The sequence below is a fragment of the Pezoporus flaviventris genome, unplaced genomic scaffold (assembly GCF_033815535.1).
Source record: "Pezoporus flaviventris isolate CSIRO_AGI_PZ_B2104156 unplaced genomic scaffold, CSIRO_AGI_Pfla_v1 ptg000002l, whole genome shotgun sequence".
NCBI classification, from domain to species: Eukaryota; Metazoa; Chordata; class Aves; order Psittaciformes; family Psittacidae; genus Pezoporus; species Pezoporus flaviventris.
In genome coordinates this window covers 92,563,812-92,582,289 of record NW_026892550.1, presented here as the reverse complement: position 1 = coordinate 92,582,289, position 18,478 = coordinate 92,563,812, and the positions used below count along the sequence as shown (strand labels likewise).

The window sequence follows — 18,478 nt, the reverse complement described above, 5'->3', positions numbered from 1 at the left end:
TGGGGTACCCGCAACCCAGAGGAAATAACAATAATAAAATTATTAACCTTCTAATAGCAGCCTCTAAAAGCTAACACCACTAGCAAGGCTTGGCATTTGTTTTTTGCCCAGCTGCATAAAAAGGGGACTAAAATCAAATCTGTGCAATATCTACTGTAACACCCAATGTTTGATGTGGATTATGAGTAAAGCAGCAAGCTGGAACAGCAGCAGCTTGTCTGGAGATATTGAGAGCCACAGCGTAGCAGTGCTAACGCAATTTAATCAGACCCACAGGGGCCAGCTACCCTATTCGGCCCTGTGGGATATAGACTGTGTTTACCTACACTTTCTGAACTCCAGCGACCCAAATGAAGTATAAGCATGTTTGTTTCATGTGTAACAAAGCAAACTCTACGTCCTAGCTCTTTTAGCACAGAGGGCACTGCTTTCCTGCTGCTTGCACAGACCAGTCTGGTTTTTACTCCAGATATTTGCCCTGATAGCAATTGCACCAAAATAATCTCAGAGAAGTAGGAGCCTAAAATTGTTTGCAACCCACATAACTCTTCTAATCCCAAATCCCGGCATAGCTGGGAAATTCATGAAACAGTAAGAAGCCATGTTTGGATTCAGTACTCAGGCTGATTGCGAAGGGGCTGCAATGGAGGTTGTCCCCACTCTGGGGACATGACCAAGGCAGTGAGCTCCCATTTCTGGGATAGCTAAGGATACCAATGGTTTCCTCCCCAGCTATCTGTAAGAAGGGGCTTGCTGTACATCAGGTCAGCCCTCCACTCCTCCTGCCCTGTCTTCCCTCCAGTTTCTTATTCTTATTGCTTTAGGAGCATTTGGGAGGCTTTGGATCATTTTAGTGACTGAGGTCAAGGTCAGGAGTGGATTGACCAGGGAGCGAGCATCCTGAAGAGGTTCAGTACACTTGCATGCCCCTCATCCTAGGGTGCTCCCCAGGATGAGATGACTGGCTGGGGATCTGCTCTGGGTTTGGCTTCTCCCGAAACACCAGTGCTGCAGGGTGAGACATAGTGACGGCTACGGGAAATTGCAGAATTAGGAAGTCCTGACCTCCTCCTTGGTGGTTCCATTTTCAGATCGTAGGTGGTGCATTTCAGGGCAATAAAGGGCACAGGGCAGAAAAGCTCCATGAGTGCGTGGCACTGCACGTCGCAGCTCAGCCTGAAGCGCTGCAGTCAGCAGGGCTTTCTGCCAAGGAAATCCTATGCCGAGTTCCCTCCTGGCCATCTCTGGTGGGCTGCCTGAAGGGACAGCAGAAATCCCAGCGAGCTCTCTGAGCAGAGTAAGGGATAACCAATATTCCCTGCCTGGGTATAGCAGCCTCTGCTCTCCGAGGGCAAGCGTGTGCAAGCTCAGTGAGCACGTAATGGCTGCCATGCTCGTCTGCAGAGCCACCGCGCTGGGGGATCTTTCTCACTGTTGCATGAAGGGCTTTGGGATCCCTGGGGTATAAAAAGTGCTAGAGAAAATACAGTCCTTCCCTTGTTCTATTTCCTTGCCTAAAATAAACTTCACACTCATCTACTGGGCTGGAATAGCCAAAGCAGGTTGCGTATCCCCAGTAGAACCTCTCACTCCAACTCAGGTGACTGTGGCCAGACCCCCAGTTCTTACTCAGAGGTCATTAAAGAAAGAAAGCGGTGCCTACCTGCCCAGTCCTTTGCCCATGGGCAGGGAGGGTGATGAGATGAAAAGTCCTGAGGACCACTGGGGCAGGTGGTCCCCACTGCAGTTTTCCCATGGGAAGCAAGCTGAAGAATTCCCACACCCTGCTATTCCCCAAAATTTCTACTGCTGGCTGTCAATTATGATCCAGATTTGACAGTTCCTGCTGCAGGCTGATGACGTTGTGTGGGAGAACACAGGAGACTTGCTGAGACTGCCAAACTGCTAAACACATGTGATGGGGGGCTCTCCCTTCCTCCATGTGTCTGAGCCTTGGAGGGGAATGGGGAGGAGAGCTGAAGTGGCACAGAAGAGGGAGGATGGATTGAAAGCTGCCTCTGTCATTGACTTGCTCCATTCTTTGGATTATTTCCCTGGAGTTCCCAGATATTTTTATTATTAATAACTAATAATAATTTTTATGTAGCACTTTGCATCCTGAAGGACCCTAAAGCACACCACATACTTCATAAGCTAATTACCAGCTGCAAGCCTAATTCTTCTCTTGGTTGTGACCATATCTGCTGAAGGAAAATCTCAGAGTCACACTAGATTTACACCAGTTTAACTGAGGACAGCGTCTCCCTATAGATACAGCTGGATATGTCAGAGACAAATGCAGTGTGGAGCTGGAGATGAAAGATTTGAATTGCCTTTTCTCCTCCTTCATAATTTAAAAACGACTAAGGAAATTGCATTCAAAAAGCCTTGTGAATGCAGCATTACGACTGCAAGATTCAAGATTTGGATTTTGGGAATAGCCAAGCCCAAATTCCCACTGGAGTAGGACCTCAGCCCACATCTGAACCAAGGCACTGTACAGCTCATGGCTGTGTTACAGGCTGCACAGGCCACTTTTCACAGTGTAAGGAGGGCTGTTCTCCCCTCTTTTCATGCCTGGTAAACCCATGCCAGCGCATAGTAACTGCTAATCACCCCTGCAGTTAAAGTCTCACCACTGACCCAAAACATGACATACTGGACAAGGTGAGCCTGGCTCTGTCCTCTGATGCATGCTCACAGATCAGTTATATCTGAGGATGAAAATGCAACCCAATAGGATAAGGTGAATTATAAACTTTCCAATCCATGGATTTCCTCTGCATACTTCCGGAGAGAGACTAATCCACCCAAGCTCTGGGTCTTTGAGGTCAAATTTGAGATGGTTCAGCCCTTATGTCCTCATCCAGCTAGGATGTTGTTTACATGCTCTGATTTCTCAGAGTTTGATGTTGTAACCCTATATGCAAAACCTGTCCTAGTTACTGTATTGTTGCAATGATAGGGGAAAAAGGAAGAAAAAGAGAAGCAACAGCTCTTAAATACTCCCTTTGTCCCATCCGCTCCTTTCCCTCCAGGCTTACAGTAGTACCTCTCTTCCTCTGACATCTGGATATGCAGCCATAGATTGGGATTGCCTGTGGTAGCTATGGAGCATCTCCTCTCCTCCCACACCTTATGCACATCATTTCTCTCTCACTGCAGATAATTGCATCACCCTTCCTGTTACTCGGCTCACAGTTGTAGTGTCACATTTTGACTTGTTACACACACACACAAATGTTCTTGCTACAAATTGCCAGATTTATTTTTTTTCTTTTTAATCCTCTGTAATATCTTGATTTCGTTCACTTGCCTCTTTTTGTTTTGCTTGGACTTCTTTCCATGCCTTGATCAACTTCTGCTTCACTTTTCTGCCTTCCACCCCAGCAGCTCCAGCACTTCAGTTGTGCTCTTGGCGTTTAAAACCCAACATCATGCTACAGCATCTGAGCAGGACTATTTACTAACCCTTTTCTCAACTATTTTTCTCGTTCCCAGCTCATTTAAAGACCCGTTTTGCCTCTTCTTGCAAGGCAAAGGCAATAGGTTTTACTGACTCAGCTGATACACCTTGAAAACTCTGCAACAGGGCTTGTATGCCAGGAAGTCCAAGTTTTTCCTACCTAGAGTGACACCAGTCACTCTAACAACTGTAGGAACAGTTTCTAACCTCTCTGCTGAGGACTCAGAGATACTGTCAGTGTTTTACGCATTCACTGAACCACACAGGAAAGTATCAGTTACAAACACCAAATTATTTCGTTGACATATAAATGAAATCATGACATGCATTTGTTATATATGTATACATAAAACTATTTTCAGTTCCAGAATGCCAGCAGCACAGCAGGGAAATGCAAGAAATACAGCATCAGGAGGAGCAAATTTATTCACAGCTTTAGATGATTTAGATGAGCCTATTACATTTTTGAGTTTAGTGCTATTTTCAGAAGAAGCTCAGCTCAGGTTTGATTCTGGCAAAGTCTAGAAATAGAGCAAATTATTTACCAGGGGAGATGGTTGTGCTAGATGTACACAAAAAGGATCTTTTTGAATGATTTTTATTACTGCCGTATTGAGGGTTTTCATTTGTAACTTGGACAGATGTCTCGCAGTCCCTGAAAACCAGCCACCCACAATGCTCCGGCTTATAAAGCTCAAACGTGCTGGATTTGTGCTTGCACCAAAACGTGTTCAAGAGGCTTTGCCCAGTTTTCCCGGCCAATCTCACTGTAACAAAGCACAGGAAATTTCAAGGCACAGCGAGGATATTTTTGTAAGTTATGACCCTGTAAAAACAGGGTGTTTATAAATGGAAATTTCATATAATCTTAATAATAGCTTTTGCTACCTCGGCATCTCCACCCACGTCCATGGGAATAGCTACAGCCAGCTCTGAGGCTGAGTCTATCGGCAGCGTTCGGAGCGGGGTGGGAAGGCGAGGAGGCTGCCTCCTTCAAGGGAAAACGCAAAGAGACTGAAGGCTGAGAGCAGGCGCAGGGTCCGGCCGTGATGCAGCGCGGTGCCCGCTCCCCGCCGCAGCTGCAGCACCAGGAGCAGGCAGGCGGAGCGCTGCAGGGGACCTTGCGGAGAACGCCGGGACGTGCGTGATGGGGCTCTCCTGCGCTCCCGCACCGAGGGAGGGACCCAGGCCACCTCCAGCAGTACATGTGGTGTCTTCTTCTGTCGTTAGCCCCCTCTCCTTTGCCAGGTGACAGTCGGCGAGGTGGCAGAGAGCAAGAGGGGAGCTGAAAAAGGCAGAACAGGAGCCTGGTATTGGCTTGGATGGGACTTCTCTGCCCGGTGGCGATCCTCCTTCCATCTTGTCATCTCCTCCCCAGTGCTACCCCACACCCGTTTCCCCTGCTTTTTCATCCCCTACCCATCTATGTCTGCATTTCTTTCTCTGTTTATTAACAGTCTCCTGACTAAACTCATTTCCTGAGAGCTGGTCTTATCAGGTATAATTGGTATTTGCTGCTCTAGCTTCGGTCATAGCTAATGTGTGGTGATATATCCCTTCCTTCATGCTCATCAAGATCTTTAAGGCAGTGTTTGTACCATTTTTACTGCAGTAAACTCTCTTTATCATCTGATCCTTAGCAACAGCTGTAATAAACATGATTATTAATAAGGAGGTGAGGAGAGCTGGTATAATGGCTCTGCCTTGTAGGCAGGGGGGATATTCTATCATAACTATAAGATCAATTTCTATTTTGCATCAGTTCTTTTACAGGCTTCTTCACCACAATATCTAAATGATTTCCAGTGGCTCGTTAAGTGATGGGGCTTGATATCAGTCACATGTGGTTTGTTCTTTTATCCTGTCCCCAGGGAGAGAATTATGTATGCAACATACTGCTTATTTTGCTAAGGTTTTGTTTGGGTTTTTTATCATATGCACTGCTGCATGCTTATGTTGGAGAAGACCATGTCAAGGCAGGCATTTGGACAGGAAGGTGGCAAGATTTCTGATGGTCCTTTGTTCCCATGGGATACCTGGGATTGTCCCAGGCACCCTTCTGCGACCTCATTTGCTGCCCCACTGAGCTTCACCTAGCAGTGGAAAGCTGTCCTTAATGACAGAGCTGTGGAACTGTGGACCCTTCGATCTTCAAATTACCCACCTGAGCCAAAAGGTATAGCTACTATCACAGCGTCAGGGTCAGAGCTACTAGAGCAGCACCTTCTCAAGCCCCAGATCACTGTCCCTTGTGGCACAGAGGCTGCATTTGTTGGTGTAGCCCTACATCCCGCAACAGAGGCCTTTAAACTCATACTAACGCACGTGAAAAGATGGCCTAATTTTTGTGAGGTGCTGTCTCCAGAGAGAATCCCCCAAAGGGCTAATGAGCACTTTTGAAAAGCCAGCCTTTCCTTCAGGCACATCAGCACAAGTGGGTAAAAGCAGATACCCACAAGCACTCTGTGCTCTCTGCCACTGTGCTCTTCAATCCCCCAAACCTGCGAGTGCTTCCAAGTGCTTTGTTCTCGGAAGGGTGGAGAGCAACCAAAATGCCTTCAGAGGGCTTCTTCTGTGCTCCCCTTGGTGCTTCATGAAACCTCACCCCTTCGTCTTGAAGTCATGTCAGGTTGGGCATTAACAACTCAGCGTCACTAGTGTCAGATTTTGACCGGGACAGCAGACCTCCTCTCCTGGTTTGGAAGCCCTTTGCCAATACGTGTGAGGAAGACACACCAACTGTTTGCCACACAGCTGTGGAATTTGTCTTCCCAGCCCAGATGCTGGCTCTGATCCCCACTTCACCACCTGGTTCAAAAGGACTCTGCCCAGAAACAGGGTCCTGGAGCAGACAGAAATGTTTGTGTTGGGTCTGACGACCTGCCCTTCCTGTGCCGCTTCTCGCATTTATTTCATGGGTAAATAGTGAATATTAGTTTAATCTGCAACAAAGTTCACATCTAAGGTAGGAATCACAAGTGTGAATCTGGGAGAGCTTTCATGTGTGCTCAGGCTTCGCGTTGATCTGGGAGAAGGTCACGTCAACGATGAGCACATTACGTTTGAACTGAAGCTGGGGAAAATTATCTGGCCCAAAATGATTCAGTGTCTGATTGCTTTCATATTCTTATTATAAATATCCTCAGGCTATTTCCCTGAGGCAGGAAAATACCGTTATTCCTATTTTGAGTGAAAGAAGAGGGGAGTGAAGTGACTTGCCTAAAATGATACTGGAAGCGTGGCAGAAAGAGGTACTGAATCCTTGGTTAACACCAAGCCATCTTTCTGAGCTTTTATCGACAACAGCCATATCCAGCCCCCTCTATTTATTTCTCTAGAAGCCATCGTGCCAAAACCTCTGTTAAATTGGAGAGTGAGACTGAAGGAAAGCTTTCAGTGGATTGCTTTTTTCCATAAATGGAAATATCACAAATCATTCTGGGAAAACAGGTCTTTCTGTTCTCATCCCTCTTTGTCTGCTTCTCTCCTTTTGGACGTCTTTTTCTCTGCCTCTGGCTCCCAGTTTTCAGATGTACAGTCCTGACCATTTTAAAGTGTTCCTACCCTGCAGGAAGGGAGTAGCTTTTCATTCTTTGGAACTTACTATTTTGTGATGGTTTGCACTCTGCAGGCAAGCACGACTTCTGAAAGAGGCAGGGCTGCACAAAGCGGCACAAAAATAAACCCTATCACCAGCAATACCGGGCCGGGTTCTCATCGGGGGTAGCTTGGTCTGACTCTCGCTGCAGCAGACCCAACTGCTGCCAGCTGCCCTGGATAAACTGCATGTACCCAAGCAATGACCCGGCTGTATTGGAGGTCTCTCTGAAGGCTGAATGCACAGTTAATGTTGATTTTCATGCATCTTAGGCACTCAGTCCCTTTTGGCAGTGTGGCAGGTTGTCTCTGCTCTGTCTAAATGCCCTGACTGGGCAACTTCTGTCTCAGTCCAGGCACTGGGGGGGGGGTTGCCTGTTGCACCAGTCCTACCTCCTCCAGGAGGTATTTTCCAAAGCTTGGGCAGGCCACAAGCAAACGGTGGGGATTGTGCCTAAGGACTCACGATAATAATAGCCAGGGAACTTGGGGGCTGCTCTGTGATTTTCTATGGGCCTGGGCTTCCCCAGCCTTTCTATCCTGAGACAACACAGAGCTCCTCCCCACCTCCTCTGCAGCCTGCACATCCCAAAGCAGGCTGCTCAAAGGATGCCCACACCAATATGCCAGGGAGAGGGAGGTGACTGTGATGAATGAGAGATACTGAAGATCTGGTGGGTGAGCAAAGGAAAGAGGATGAGGGGAGAGCCTGGACTGTGCTGGGAGAGCTGCAGGAAGGAGGTGGAAGCACGTGGCTTAAGTTTCTCAGAGAGACATGCAGGAGAAGCCAGAGTGCTCAACACCTGCCTGTTTCAGGGTTCACAGCACGAAATGGCTCAAGTCGGGAAGAATGGGAAGGGCAAAAAGACACAAGTACAAAGGGAGATGTTGTTCTCACTCCCTTGAGCAGCTCCTACACACCCTCCCAAATAGTAATTTGCTCCTGCTGAGGCACTCACAAGTATTGCCTATAGGGCAGCTCACAGCTCTTCCCTCCCTGGCTCTGCAAACCGCACGTGCAGCACAGAAGGCTGTTGTGTCAGACCTCAGCAGCGCTGCTGAGTGGCTCCATCCCTCCTCCCCGCTCAGCACAGGTGCCAGGGATGCTGCTGCACCATCTCAGCAGGCCACAGATGTCTGTCAGAGAGCTGCTGAGTGACCTTGGCACAAGGAGTGACACCGAGGCCTTCCCCGCACCGAGCTGAACTGCTGCCATCCGTCACTCACCGATACAAACTGGTGCACCCGCACCATGCCCTCGTGTGCAGCACGAGGCAGGGGAGTCCTGGCACCCTTGTTTTACAGGGTGGGACTCTGAGGCAGAGACAAGAAGTTGTTCTAACAGCAAGCCTGTGGCAGAGCAAAAACTGAATCCTGTTCTCTTACATCCCCAGTCAGTGTGTTAATGACCTAAATTCTGCATCCTTTCCCCATCCGTTGCCCAGAGGAGCTAGGAGGCATTGGGGGAGAGGGTGTGATAGCACAGGAATTCAGAGTCTGCTAAGCACAGACAAAGCAGGGCCTGAAGTGGGACCAGTGCTGCCCACCTTGCCAGCATAAACCCCGGCAGGGTTGAGCCAGGGAGGGGAGGCAGCCTGGCACAGCGTACCAGCCTGCAGTGAAGGGCAGCTCCTCAATGCCCCCAGCATCTTAAGTAAGCCAAGGCTGGACAGCCCAATGGCCAAGCACCCTGCTGAGCCAGGTCAGCCAGGACTTCTGGACTCTCAGCACCAGGAGCAAATAGCCTGCATGTCCCCTCACCCTGACTAAGTAGCTGAACTTCTAACCAGCTATCCCACACAAGTCCATGTAAAAGACACCCTGCTCAAGATGCAGTGTCTTTCCCAGGCAGCTTGATTCTTCGCATAGGAATTAATCAGGCTCAAATACAGCAAGAAATAGAGTGGGGGAGAAGGAGAAAAGAAGAAGCAGGGAAAGGATGGCACAGAAAGAGGAGGTTTCCACATGCAGTGCCTCTTCCCTCCCTGGCTGATTCCAGCTGGGGGTCTCCAGCTGTGTGATGGGAGCCTTGCCTGGGAAGTGCTCCCCAACAGTGTACAAGCAGGAGGCATTCAGCATTCAAGATGTGCCAGGCAAGGAGCTGAAATCTGGTTTTGGAGGTTCCTTCAGTGCCTCGGAGAGCAGCAGTGCTCACATGCACTGTACAGCAGTGACAGCAACCAAAGGACCAGGGTGATGAGCTGCTCTGCCTGTCATAGGCAGATGGCCCTGAGCAGTCAGGGGCAAGCAAGCGAAAGGACCCCCTTCATGCTATATCTACCTTCCTGACAGGTTTTTAAGTGGGCAAGAAGCAGGGTGGGAGTGTGGCAAAGGAGTCTGGCTGTGCAGCTTTCCTTTCAGAAGACATATGGCTAAGAAGCAGACATTTCTTGAACGAGGTAACTGGATTGAGGATGGATGATTAATAACCTCCTTTCATAACCCACAGTTTCAGTGTGGGAATAACACTTCAGAACTACATAGAGAAGCTTTGTTCCTACTTTCTTCTCCTATTACTTACCTCTCACATGCACACACACTCCTCTGTACTGTCTCTAGCCTCTCCATGGAAGCTCTTTGAACTAGTAGTTAAAGGCAGTAGGTATCTCAGAAGCATTAGACACAACATGACTGGACGCAGACAGAGCTAAGCTTGGGGGCTGACCTAGAGGAACCTCCCTACCTGCCTTCTACAACTATTTGCTCATCGCTGCCTCCCAAAGTGTTCCAATCCTTGTTCCAGCAAGGCTCAGTCTCGAGAAGAATCTCAGAGGGAATCCTTTGAGCTTGGTCCTTCTTCCAGCTATGACCAAATATTTGGAAGGTCATAGGAATTAATCTGGAATAAACCTTCCAAGACATGACTCTGGGACCTGATATGGTGCCTGCAGGTCTCAGTCTGGGTAGGGTTGTCCTAGAAGAGCTCTGGGTTCATCACGTTCAACCCTTCCCAGAGGCAGCAACCACACATGCAGTGGCTTCACTGTCCCCTCCCCATGCACAACCAGCTTGTCCAGTGGCTGGGCTCAGGGACAGGGTGGCAGGCGGCTTTCCCATGTTGCCACAGCATTTGTTACTCTCCAGACTCAGTCTCCAAACCCTTCTGCTAAGGGATCAGTCAGCCTGAGCCACTTTGGTGGCTGACTTCTGGTGAGGGGGCCAATGGGATCATCATGCCTATCCAGGTACCTCATGCAGACACTGCTTTTCACATTTCTGAACATATTATGCCCATCAGTTTTGTGTTAATGGCCGGCCAGTGCAAGAATCCAGAGGGAAATGTAAGGGGAAGAAGTTTGGGGGAACCCCAGAGGCATAAGGAAATTGCCTTGCATGTGGGCACCCCTGTACCAGCATGAACAACCTGATCCTTGGAGATACTAGTCCACCAGTGGTCATGATGATGACATGGCTTGAGGGTTACCTCTCTGGAGTGGTGTTCGTGATTTCAAGAGGAGAGAGACATGGACGACGAAAATAAGAACCTGGTAGACATCTCAGATGACAAAAGACTAGGAAGGTGTTGCTTGCCTCCTGCTGAGATGGCTTTGCTGGTCGTAGAGTGTGTGGAAAAGGATGCCCCATGACTAAAGCTAGCAGAGGCCCTGTACATAAGACAGTCTGCTGAAACTGAGGGTGACCAGCCTGGGTTCCCTCACTTACAGTAGAAGATTTTGCTCCCCCAGTGCAAAGGGTGTTTTGCTGCTGAGCCACGTACACGCATATGCACCGAGCTTCTTGTAGCCTTAGTCTGTGAGAGGACACAAGAGGAGACCCGATAAAGGTATGCAAAACCAAGCAGTTTTATGGAGAAAGTAGACTAAGAGGTTTTGCTCCTCTCACACTGCACCAGAACAACAGAATGTATCCTGCACATGAAAAGAATAGGCAGCAAATTCACAGCTGAGAGAAACAAGCGCTTTTCCACCCAAACCTGATCCCTGCTGCTGGGATCCACAGAAGCCACACCAGGTGAAGCACAAACACCCAGTTACGCTGGTCAATGCTGAGGGAAGGGACTCTGGCCCTTGTGCTTCACAGGGTGATCCAGCCTCTGGCTCCTCTTCCCACCCCACCACCTTCCTTGGAGGTGGGCAGTGCTCTCCTGTCTATCTGCAGCAGGAGCCATGCCTGCTGGCCAAAGCTCCTGCTGCTCTTCACCACCGAGTGAGGGGTGCTGTTCTAGGTGGGCATGAGGCTGGATCCAGATAGTGAATCCCATGTTCCTGTGCAAATAAGAGGGAGATGCATGTGCGAGCATGCAAGGAGAATACCTGGGCATTTAATGGGCATCTATACGCAATCAGGAGTGCTGTCTGGAGGGAAGGCAGGGAGGGCATAAAGGGCGATGCAGAGGGCAGTTGTTCCTGTGAGGCAGGTTTTGGTGTTCTCATTTGTTCTTGTTTTTTTCTCTTGTTCCCTAGGGAATTTTAAAGGTCTGTGTAAGCAAATCGATCACTTCCCTGAGGATGCAGATTATGAAGCCGATACAGCAGAATATTTCCTCCGTAAGTCTGCAGGTTCTTCTTCTTGCAATGGCTCGTAGGTGCTAGCGTCGAGTGCCTTTTGTTCTCTGTAGGTAGAGTGGTGGATATGCTGGGACCTGTGAGGCTCAGCAAGCCAGAGGAGGTGACCCCAGAGCCACACTGCCCCCCCAAACCAGTTCCACTCTCACCTCCTTGGGGCCCTGCTCATAAGACAGTGCAAGTTTCAAACTCACAGTAACAACTGATGGCTTTTTTTATTAATGACAATTAACTTTGATATAAATCTAGAGTCTTAATTCAAATCCATTGGAGAGCTGCTGAGCAGATGTAAGGTCAGGACTGTGCTAGCTGGGGCAGTGTGAGTGTATGCGAGAATCTGTGTGTCTTTCCTGAAGCAGAGGAAGTTTATATTTCCTTACCTGATACTGCACTTGCATCAATTTAAGAAATTAGCTGCACTGTGTCTGAGGAGCACCTATTTCTGTCTTTATCTTTCCCCAAACACCACTTGCCTATAAGGGCTGCAGGTCTGATCTGTGCTGCTTTTAGTGATGGGAACAGGAAGCAGGAGAAAGGAGAGTCAGAGCCCTTTGAAGAAAAGAGCTGGTGCTCACCCAGAGCCACTTGGAGAGGTGCTGTAAACCAGGCACATGGCATCTCCATAAGGAAACCTAACCTGAGCTCGAAGCCCAGTCTGGGACATGTGGGTGAAGCAGGGCAGATCAACACCGTGTGTTGCCCTCCCTGATCACAAGCCAGCATTTCCACCTTGCCCTAGAGGCAAGAGCTTGCTCTTCCTTTAGCATGGCTGAACAGGGATCATTCCTCCTCTTAGGTCCCCACCTTGCTATCCTGCCCTCCCTCCACAAGCCCAATGCCTTTTGACATCACAAGAAGAGATCTTCTCCATTCAGAAATCTGAGATGAGAGCTTTTGACCTCCCAAGGTTAAGCATCAGAGGACTCCAAAAGGCTGGGAGTCTTTCAGAATAGCTCCTTGTCAGCCAGGCATTCTCCAAGCCAGATGTGGAGACCCAGCCCTGCGGCAGGGATGAGAGATAATTTAGGCTCTGTGAGGCTCATTTGTATGTGAAAAGAGGCAGACCTTATGCTGCTTCCTCTTGGTTTCTCAAACAGTTCTTCATCCACTGTAAATTGTAAATAACCCAGGGAGATTGCTTCCTTCAGATGCCTTTCTGCAGCATCAGCCTCTTAATCGCTGCTTGGCCCCTGAACAGCAGAGCTGAATACAGGGGTTTGATCCAGTTTGGCACAGCGGCTGTGCAGGCTGCCTCTGAGGCCAAACCTGCTCTTGCAGAGCTGTTTGAGAGAGAGGAAGCTGCTTGCAGCATCAGCTGCACTTCAGAAAGAAGAGTTGGGGGAAGGGGCCAAGCATCTCAAGAAGGATGAGTCTGTTCCCTCAGAGGGAACAAGATCTGAGCACGCAAACTGACCCATCATCAGGACCTGATGGCGTCCCAGTGTAGAGCCCTTTTCAAGAAAGAAACAGGTTCAAAGAGGAATTTGGTGAGTCAATAAAGGACACCTTGGATCATTCATGAGGGAAGTGGGATTTCTGCTGGCTTAGACATGACTGAAGAGGGACCCCACTGAACAGCTTCTTCCCAGGACTCCTGCCAAACCAGAGTCCCTGGGCTCTCTGCATGGGTGATGCTTGGTGGTACTGGCAAGAACAGCTAGGAAGTCATTCATTATCATCAGACTAAGCGATTCCCTCATTTAGGGGACTAGGACATAACTGTGGGGCACTGCCCATGGCCTTGCTAGAAGGGCTTAGACTTTATTTCTGCCAACCGTCCACTTAAGGTGTGTTAGTCTCTTTGAAATCAAACACCTCTTGTCAGGAAGCTCTTTGCTTCCTGCCATTTAAGCTTCACATTGTCAAATTCCACCTTGCTTTCCAGAAGCTATTAAGAAGGTTATTATCACTATCCTGGTCCCTGAAACACAGCCAGGCAGAACTGGAAAGCAAGCAAGAGAGGTTTCTCCCTGCTGTTTGCATTCCCTATGCACAGGCAGTGGGCTAGGGCCCCCCCTCAAAGAGTGGACCGCTTGTGCCTGGTAGGATCCTGATGCCAACAGGCTCTTTGAAGCATGCTCTCTGCCCACTTAGGTGTAAATCCTGTGCTTGCTTCAGTAGGGTTCATTCTTGCAGGCAAGGATATATTGGCTTTCATCCCCCCCTTCCAGATCTTTGCTCCACATGCAGAATTGCACCAGCCACTCTGGTACCTTTCTTTACCAAGCAAGGCTTCATTTCACGCTTTACCAGCTTACTTTCTCTTGGGAAGGGAGAAGGGAAGGCCTTCCTAATTAAAACATATGAATATTGGCCACGTGAACACAGGCAGCCTGTTGGTACCCACTGAGCAGCCCACAGTCAGCATGTGTGCACTTGCACGTGTGTGCACATGTATATACAGACCTGGCCTTTTGCTGCGTGATTACAAGAGAGTCCCCCCAGAAGCTTTGGGGTACATTTTGCATGTGTGTACGAGCATACACGGGCATCAGTGCCATTGCCCTCTGCTGGCTGAGCCATTCCCGTTATCGACCGATGGAGAGTGCGTGTGTGGGAGCTGGCACATCCGAACACATCACTGCCCTCTGGAAGGAGCCCAGTTGTTCGATCACCAGGGTAAGCCCTGTGCTTCAGCGTGGAGGGCTGGGACTTCAGCTTCTCGGCCCTCACTGCAGCTACAGAGCAGCAGGAGCTCCTTCCCAACCCTAAAAAGATATATAAATAAATAAATCTCTCCTTGAGATGCTCAGGCCCTTTTGGGAGGATTCGAGATCGAGCAGCTCTATGGGAAGCATTTGTGTGGCTGCTTTTTGAAGAGTGGGCTGGAGCAGCAATGCCCCCCAGGAGCAGAAGCTGGATGGTGCCAGGGCTCCCCCTCCAGTCTGTTGTCCCCCCAAAAGTGAAGGATAAGACAGTGTAAGGGGGGACAGGCAGCACGGCAGGGTCCCAGCTCAGCCAACAGCCCCACACCTCCCCACACTGAGCCACCAGCTTCGTGGCAGCAGACAGGGAGCAAGGGAGATGCTTCGGACAGCTCTCTTTTTCTGACACACTTTGTTTCTCTCTCCCTCCCCAATACATTTATCCCTCCTTGTATTACTTCCCCCCACCTGCACATTGCCTTCTGTGTCTCCCCTCTACCCCCACTCGTGTACCCCCACGTAACCCCATATCCTCACCCCTTTTTTCCTCTCTCTCACACCTCTGTTGTTCTTTCTGTCCTGCTCCCTCTCTCCTCTGCAGGGGCTGTTAGAGCCTCTAGTATTTTCCCGATCCTGAGTGTGATTCTGCTTTTCATGGGTGGACTCTGCATTGCAGCCAGCGAGTTCTACAAAACCCGACACAACATCATCCTTAGTGCCGGCATCTTCTTCGTGTCTGCAGGTAAAGGGATGCACAGGGCCTGATGCTCCTGGGATCTGGGAGATGGACAGCCTGCTCAGCTGTGGCATCCTGCATGGGCTCAGTTGCTCAGGCAGGAATGCTTATGGTTCCTAGCTCTGATGAGCCTTATTTGGGGAGAAAACAAGCCTTTTCACCCTGCTTCCTTGCCTGGAAGAGGCAGGCAGCTGCACCCTGCAGGCAGGAGGGGATTTCCTGCTGCAAGGGAGATGCTGGAGGGAGAGGGTTTCTTTCCCTACCGATGGCATCTCTCGGGAACCAGCCAGGAGTGCAGTCCAGTGATGCTGCAGGTGTGCAAGGAGGGTCTTGCCTGGTTTCCTAAGGGAAGTGGCCCACTGGGAGGGGATGGGAGTCTGGGGGCCCTTCTGTCCACAACCCCACAACCCTCATGTGTGACTCTCCTGCCATCTCCCTTTCTCTTCCCCACCGTCCGGCTGGCAGGTCTGAGTAATATAATTGGCATCATCGTATACATATCAGCCAATGCTGGAGACCCCTCCAAGAGTGACTCTAAGAAGAACAGCTACTCCTACGGCTGGTCCTTCTACTTTGGGGCCCTGTCCTTCATTATAGCCGAGATGGTGGGAGTGCTGGCCGTCCACATGTTCATAGACCGGCACAAACAGCTGCGCGCCAACGCTCGCGCCACGGACTACCTCCAGTCCTCCGCCATCACCCGCATCCCCAGCTACCGATACCGCTATCAGAGACGCAGCCGCTCCAGCTCCCGCTCCACTGAGCCTTCACACTCCAGGGATGCCTCTCCCGTCGGGATCAAAGGGTTCAACACCCTCCCATCAACAGAGATCTCGATGTACACCCTGACCAGGGACCCGCTGAAGGCAACCACCACCCCTACCGCCACCTACAACTCCGACAGGGACAACAGTTTCCTCCAGGTTCACAACTGTATCCAGAAAGAGAACAAGGACTCTATCCACACCAACACAGCCAACCGCCGGACCACCCCGGTATGAAGCTGTCGCCAGGAGCTGAAAATGGGGCAGGAACGGGCAGGAGACAGGGTGGGATGCGGGGTGGGAAGGGTGGAAGCGGGGAAAGGGTAGCAGGGGGGTGGGAAGGAGGAGGAGGAGGAAAAGGAGAAGGAGGAGAAAGCGCCCCTTGGGGGGTTGGGGACCTACCCAACGCAAAAACAAAAAACAAAAAAAAAAAAGAAAAAAAAGAGAAAAAATCCACCAAAAAAAACACAACAAAACAAACAAAAAGGACAAAAAATAAACAACCAACGAGAAAGCAGATAAACAAACAAGCGAGTGAACAAAAAAACCAAACAAATGACAAGGAAATGAGAGGAAAGAGACAACAGCGAGAAAAAAAATTCATAAAAAAAAAAAAGAAAAAAGAAAAAAAAGAAAAAATTTAAAACTGAGAGAAAGAGATTTAAAAAATAGAAATAAATTTAAAAGAAAATGCATGATTTCCCATGTACCATTATTTTAACATTTAATAAAAACAGACTTAAAAAAAATATAAAAGGGAACCAAGAAATAACAAAGGACAACAAATCCAGTGGGATGAGGAGGAGGAGGAGGCAGCTCTTTGGATTTTGGGGGGTTTTATTCTTTAATTTTACAGTTTCTTTCCCACTTACCTTTAATCCAGCACAGGCTCCTTGGGGGACTGGGTCTGGGGGTCCTGACAGCAGCGACTTTGGTGTCCTTGGGCAGCTTACAGAGGATCCCAAGGTGCCAGGGGCTCAGCCAAGACCCACTCTGTTTCCCCAGGACCCATGGGGATCCGCTCCATTCCCCCAAGACAGATGGGGATCCGCTTATGCCCCACAGGTCCATAGGGGTTAAGAGCAACTCCTGTCCCTAGAGAATGCAGGAGCCCATGCTGAGTCACCCCTCCACAGTGTCCCCAGGGGGGATCCCTGATTCCCTGGCCCTAGGGACCCTGGGGTTAACGGTGACAATGCAAAAAGCAAACAGACACAGTATATAAAGAGGCAGGCGTACACAGAGACAAAAAAAAAAACAAAAAAGGACAAAAAAAAAGAGGTTTCTTAAAAAAAAAACAAAAAAAAAGTGGCAATTTTTTTAATAAAACAACAGCTATAAATAAATGTAAATATAATAAGTGGATTTACTTGCAAGAAAAACAGATAGTATTATTTTTTCTTTTCATTTTTGTTTTCTCCAGCTTTAAACTGTGAACAAAAAACAAAGACAAAAAGCAATGGGGAGTGTGGTGGGAGGTGCAGGCAAAGGGTGGGGGCTGTGGAGGGGAACCATGGCTCCCATCCCTTCGGGATGCTGCTGCTGTGGTCCAGGGGGGGATATGGGAGGCCAAAGCCGAGGGCAGCGTGCCAACGGGGGGGACAGCACTCGTGCACGCAAGTGCCCCTGTGCTTACATATGTGTGCCCAGGCACGGGCACGCTCTCCTGTGAATGCTCCAGAGGCTTCCCAGGCAGCCCCCAAATCTGCCCGGATCCCACTTAGGTCCTGCCAATGGGGCTGCAGCCATGTGGGGGCGTGGCAATGTCTACCCAGCCCCTGAAGTAGCTCCTGTCTCCCCCCACCCGGGTACAACCAGCCCACCCTGACCCAAAGCTGGCCACCGGCTTTTAGCCTTGACACATGTAGTCCCCGGCCCACATCCCAGGGAGGCCCCTGCTCCAGGCCTGAGCATCCCGAGTCCCAGTGGCCATGCCAGGGAGAAGTGAGAAGCCATTGGGCATCTCCACACCCGCTGGGTTTTGTCCTCGTTCCCTCCTCGCAGGGGCATCCCATCCCTATGTGGCTTCATCCACAGTGAACAGGTGAGCTGGGCCCCCACCCCAGGACCCCTGCACTGGTGGCAGCCCCTTCCCAGGGGTGCCAGGGTCAGCTTTTAATCCAGTTCCCCCACGGAGGCAGAGGTAGGGGAGCATATGGGGCTACAGTGACACCCTGCAAGCCGCTGGCCAGCCCAGGGAGAGGGCAAGGCCCCTTGTGGGGAGGCTTGCGGGAGGGGGCTGCCGAGCCCTTGGGCAGCTCAGACCCACTTTTCGACTTCTCCGTCCTCGCTCCTGATGCTCCAGTTTTGCGGAGCTGTGCAGTCCCCCGCTTTGGGTCCCAGTGGGGCTTCTGCTTCAAAGAAACCTCCACCTCCCCGCTGCTTTCACCCCCCTTCCTTGCCCCAGAGCAGGGCAGTGGGCAGCAATCGGGAGGGGGTCACCCCTAGAAACAGCATCACCGGGCAAGAGGAGGATGAGAGCGGCTTGGCTGGGTGTCCAGACCCCCCCCCCCCCCCAACCACTGAAATCCCCTCCCGTGACCCCACAGCCCTTTAAAAGAGATTCACAGCAACCCCCCTGTTCCAGTGCCTCTCAAGGAATAAGTTAAAGCTGGTTTCCCAGACCCCGGCATTGGGGTTTCCATCCCCAGCTGCCCCCTCGCCCGCCCGATGCCGTATGGAGCTGGGGAGCATTCACAGGGATGAGTGTGCCCCCCGGGGACAGGCGGGAAGGGAAGAGTGCC

At 50.2% G+C, this 18,478-nt stretch overlaps 1 protein-coding gene across 2 annotated transcripts in view; it reads left to right on the top strand.

The window, feature by feature from the left end:
* CACNG2 (calcium voltage-gated channel auxiliary subunit gamma 2) overlaps nucleotides 1–16,043 on the top strand; it is a 50,690-nt gene extending 34,647 nt beyond the window's left edge. For both annotated transcript variants that reach the window (XM_061445135.1, XM_061445134.1), the window contains 3 exons: nucleotides 11,488–11,571; nucleotides 14,836–14,976; nucleotides 15,436–16,043. In XM_061445135.1, coding sequence (XP_061301119.1) covers nucleotides 11,488–11,571; nucleotides 14,836–14,976; nucleotides 15,436–15,971 — 761 coding nt within the window. In that variant the 3' untranslated portion in view covers nucleotides 15,972–16,043. The remainder of the gene's footprint in view (nucleotides 1–11,487; nucleotides 11,572–14,835; nucleotides 14,977–15,435) is intronic.
* Nucleotides 16,044–18,478: the final 2,435 nt, after the last annotated feature.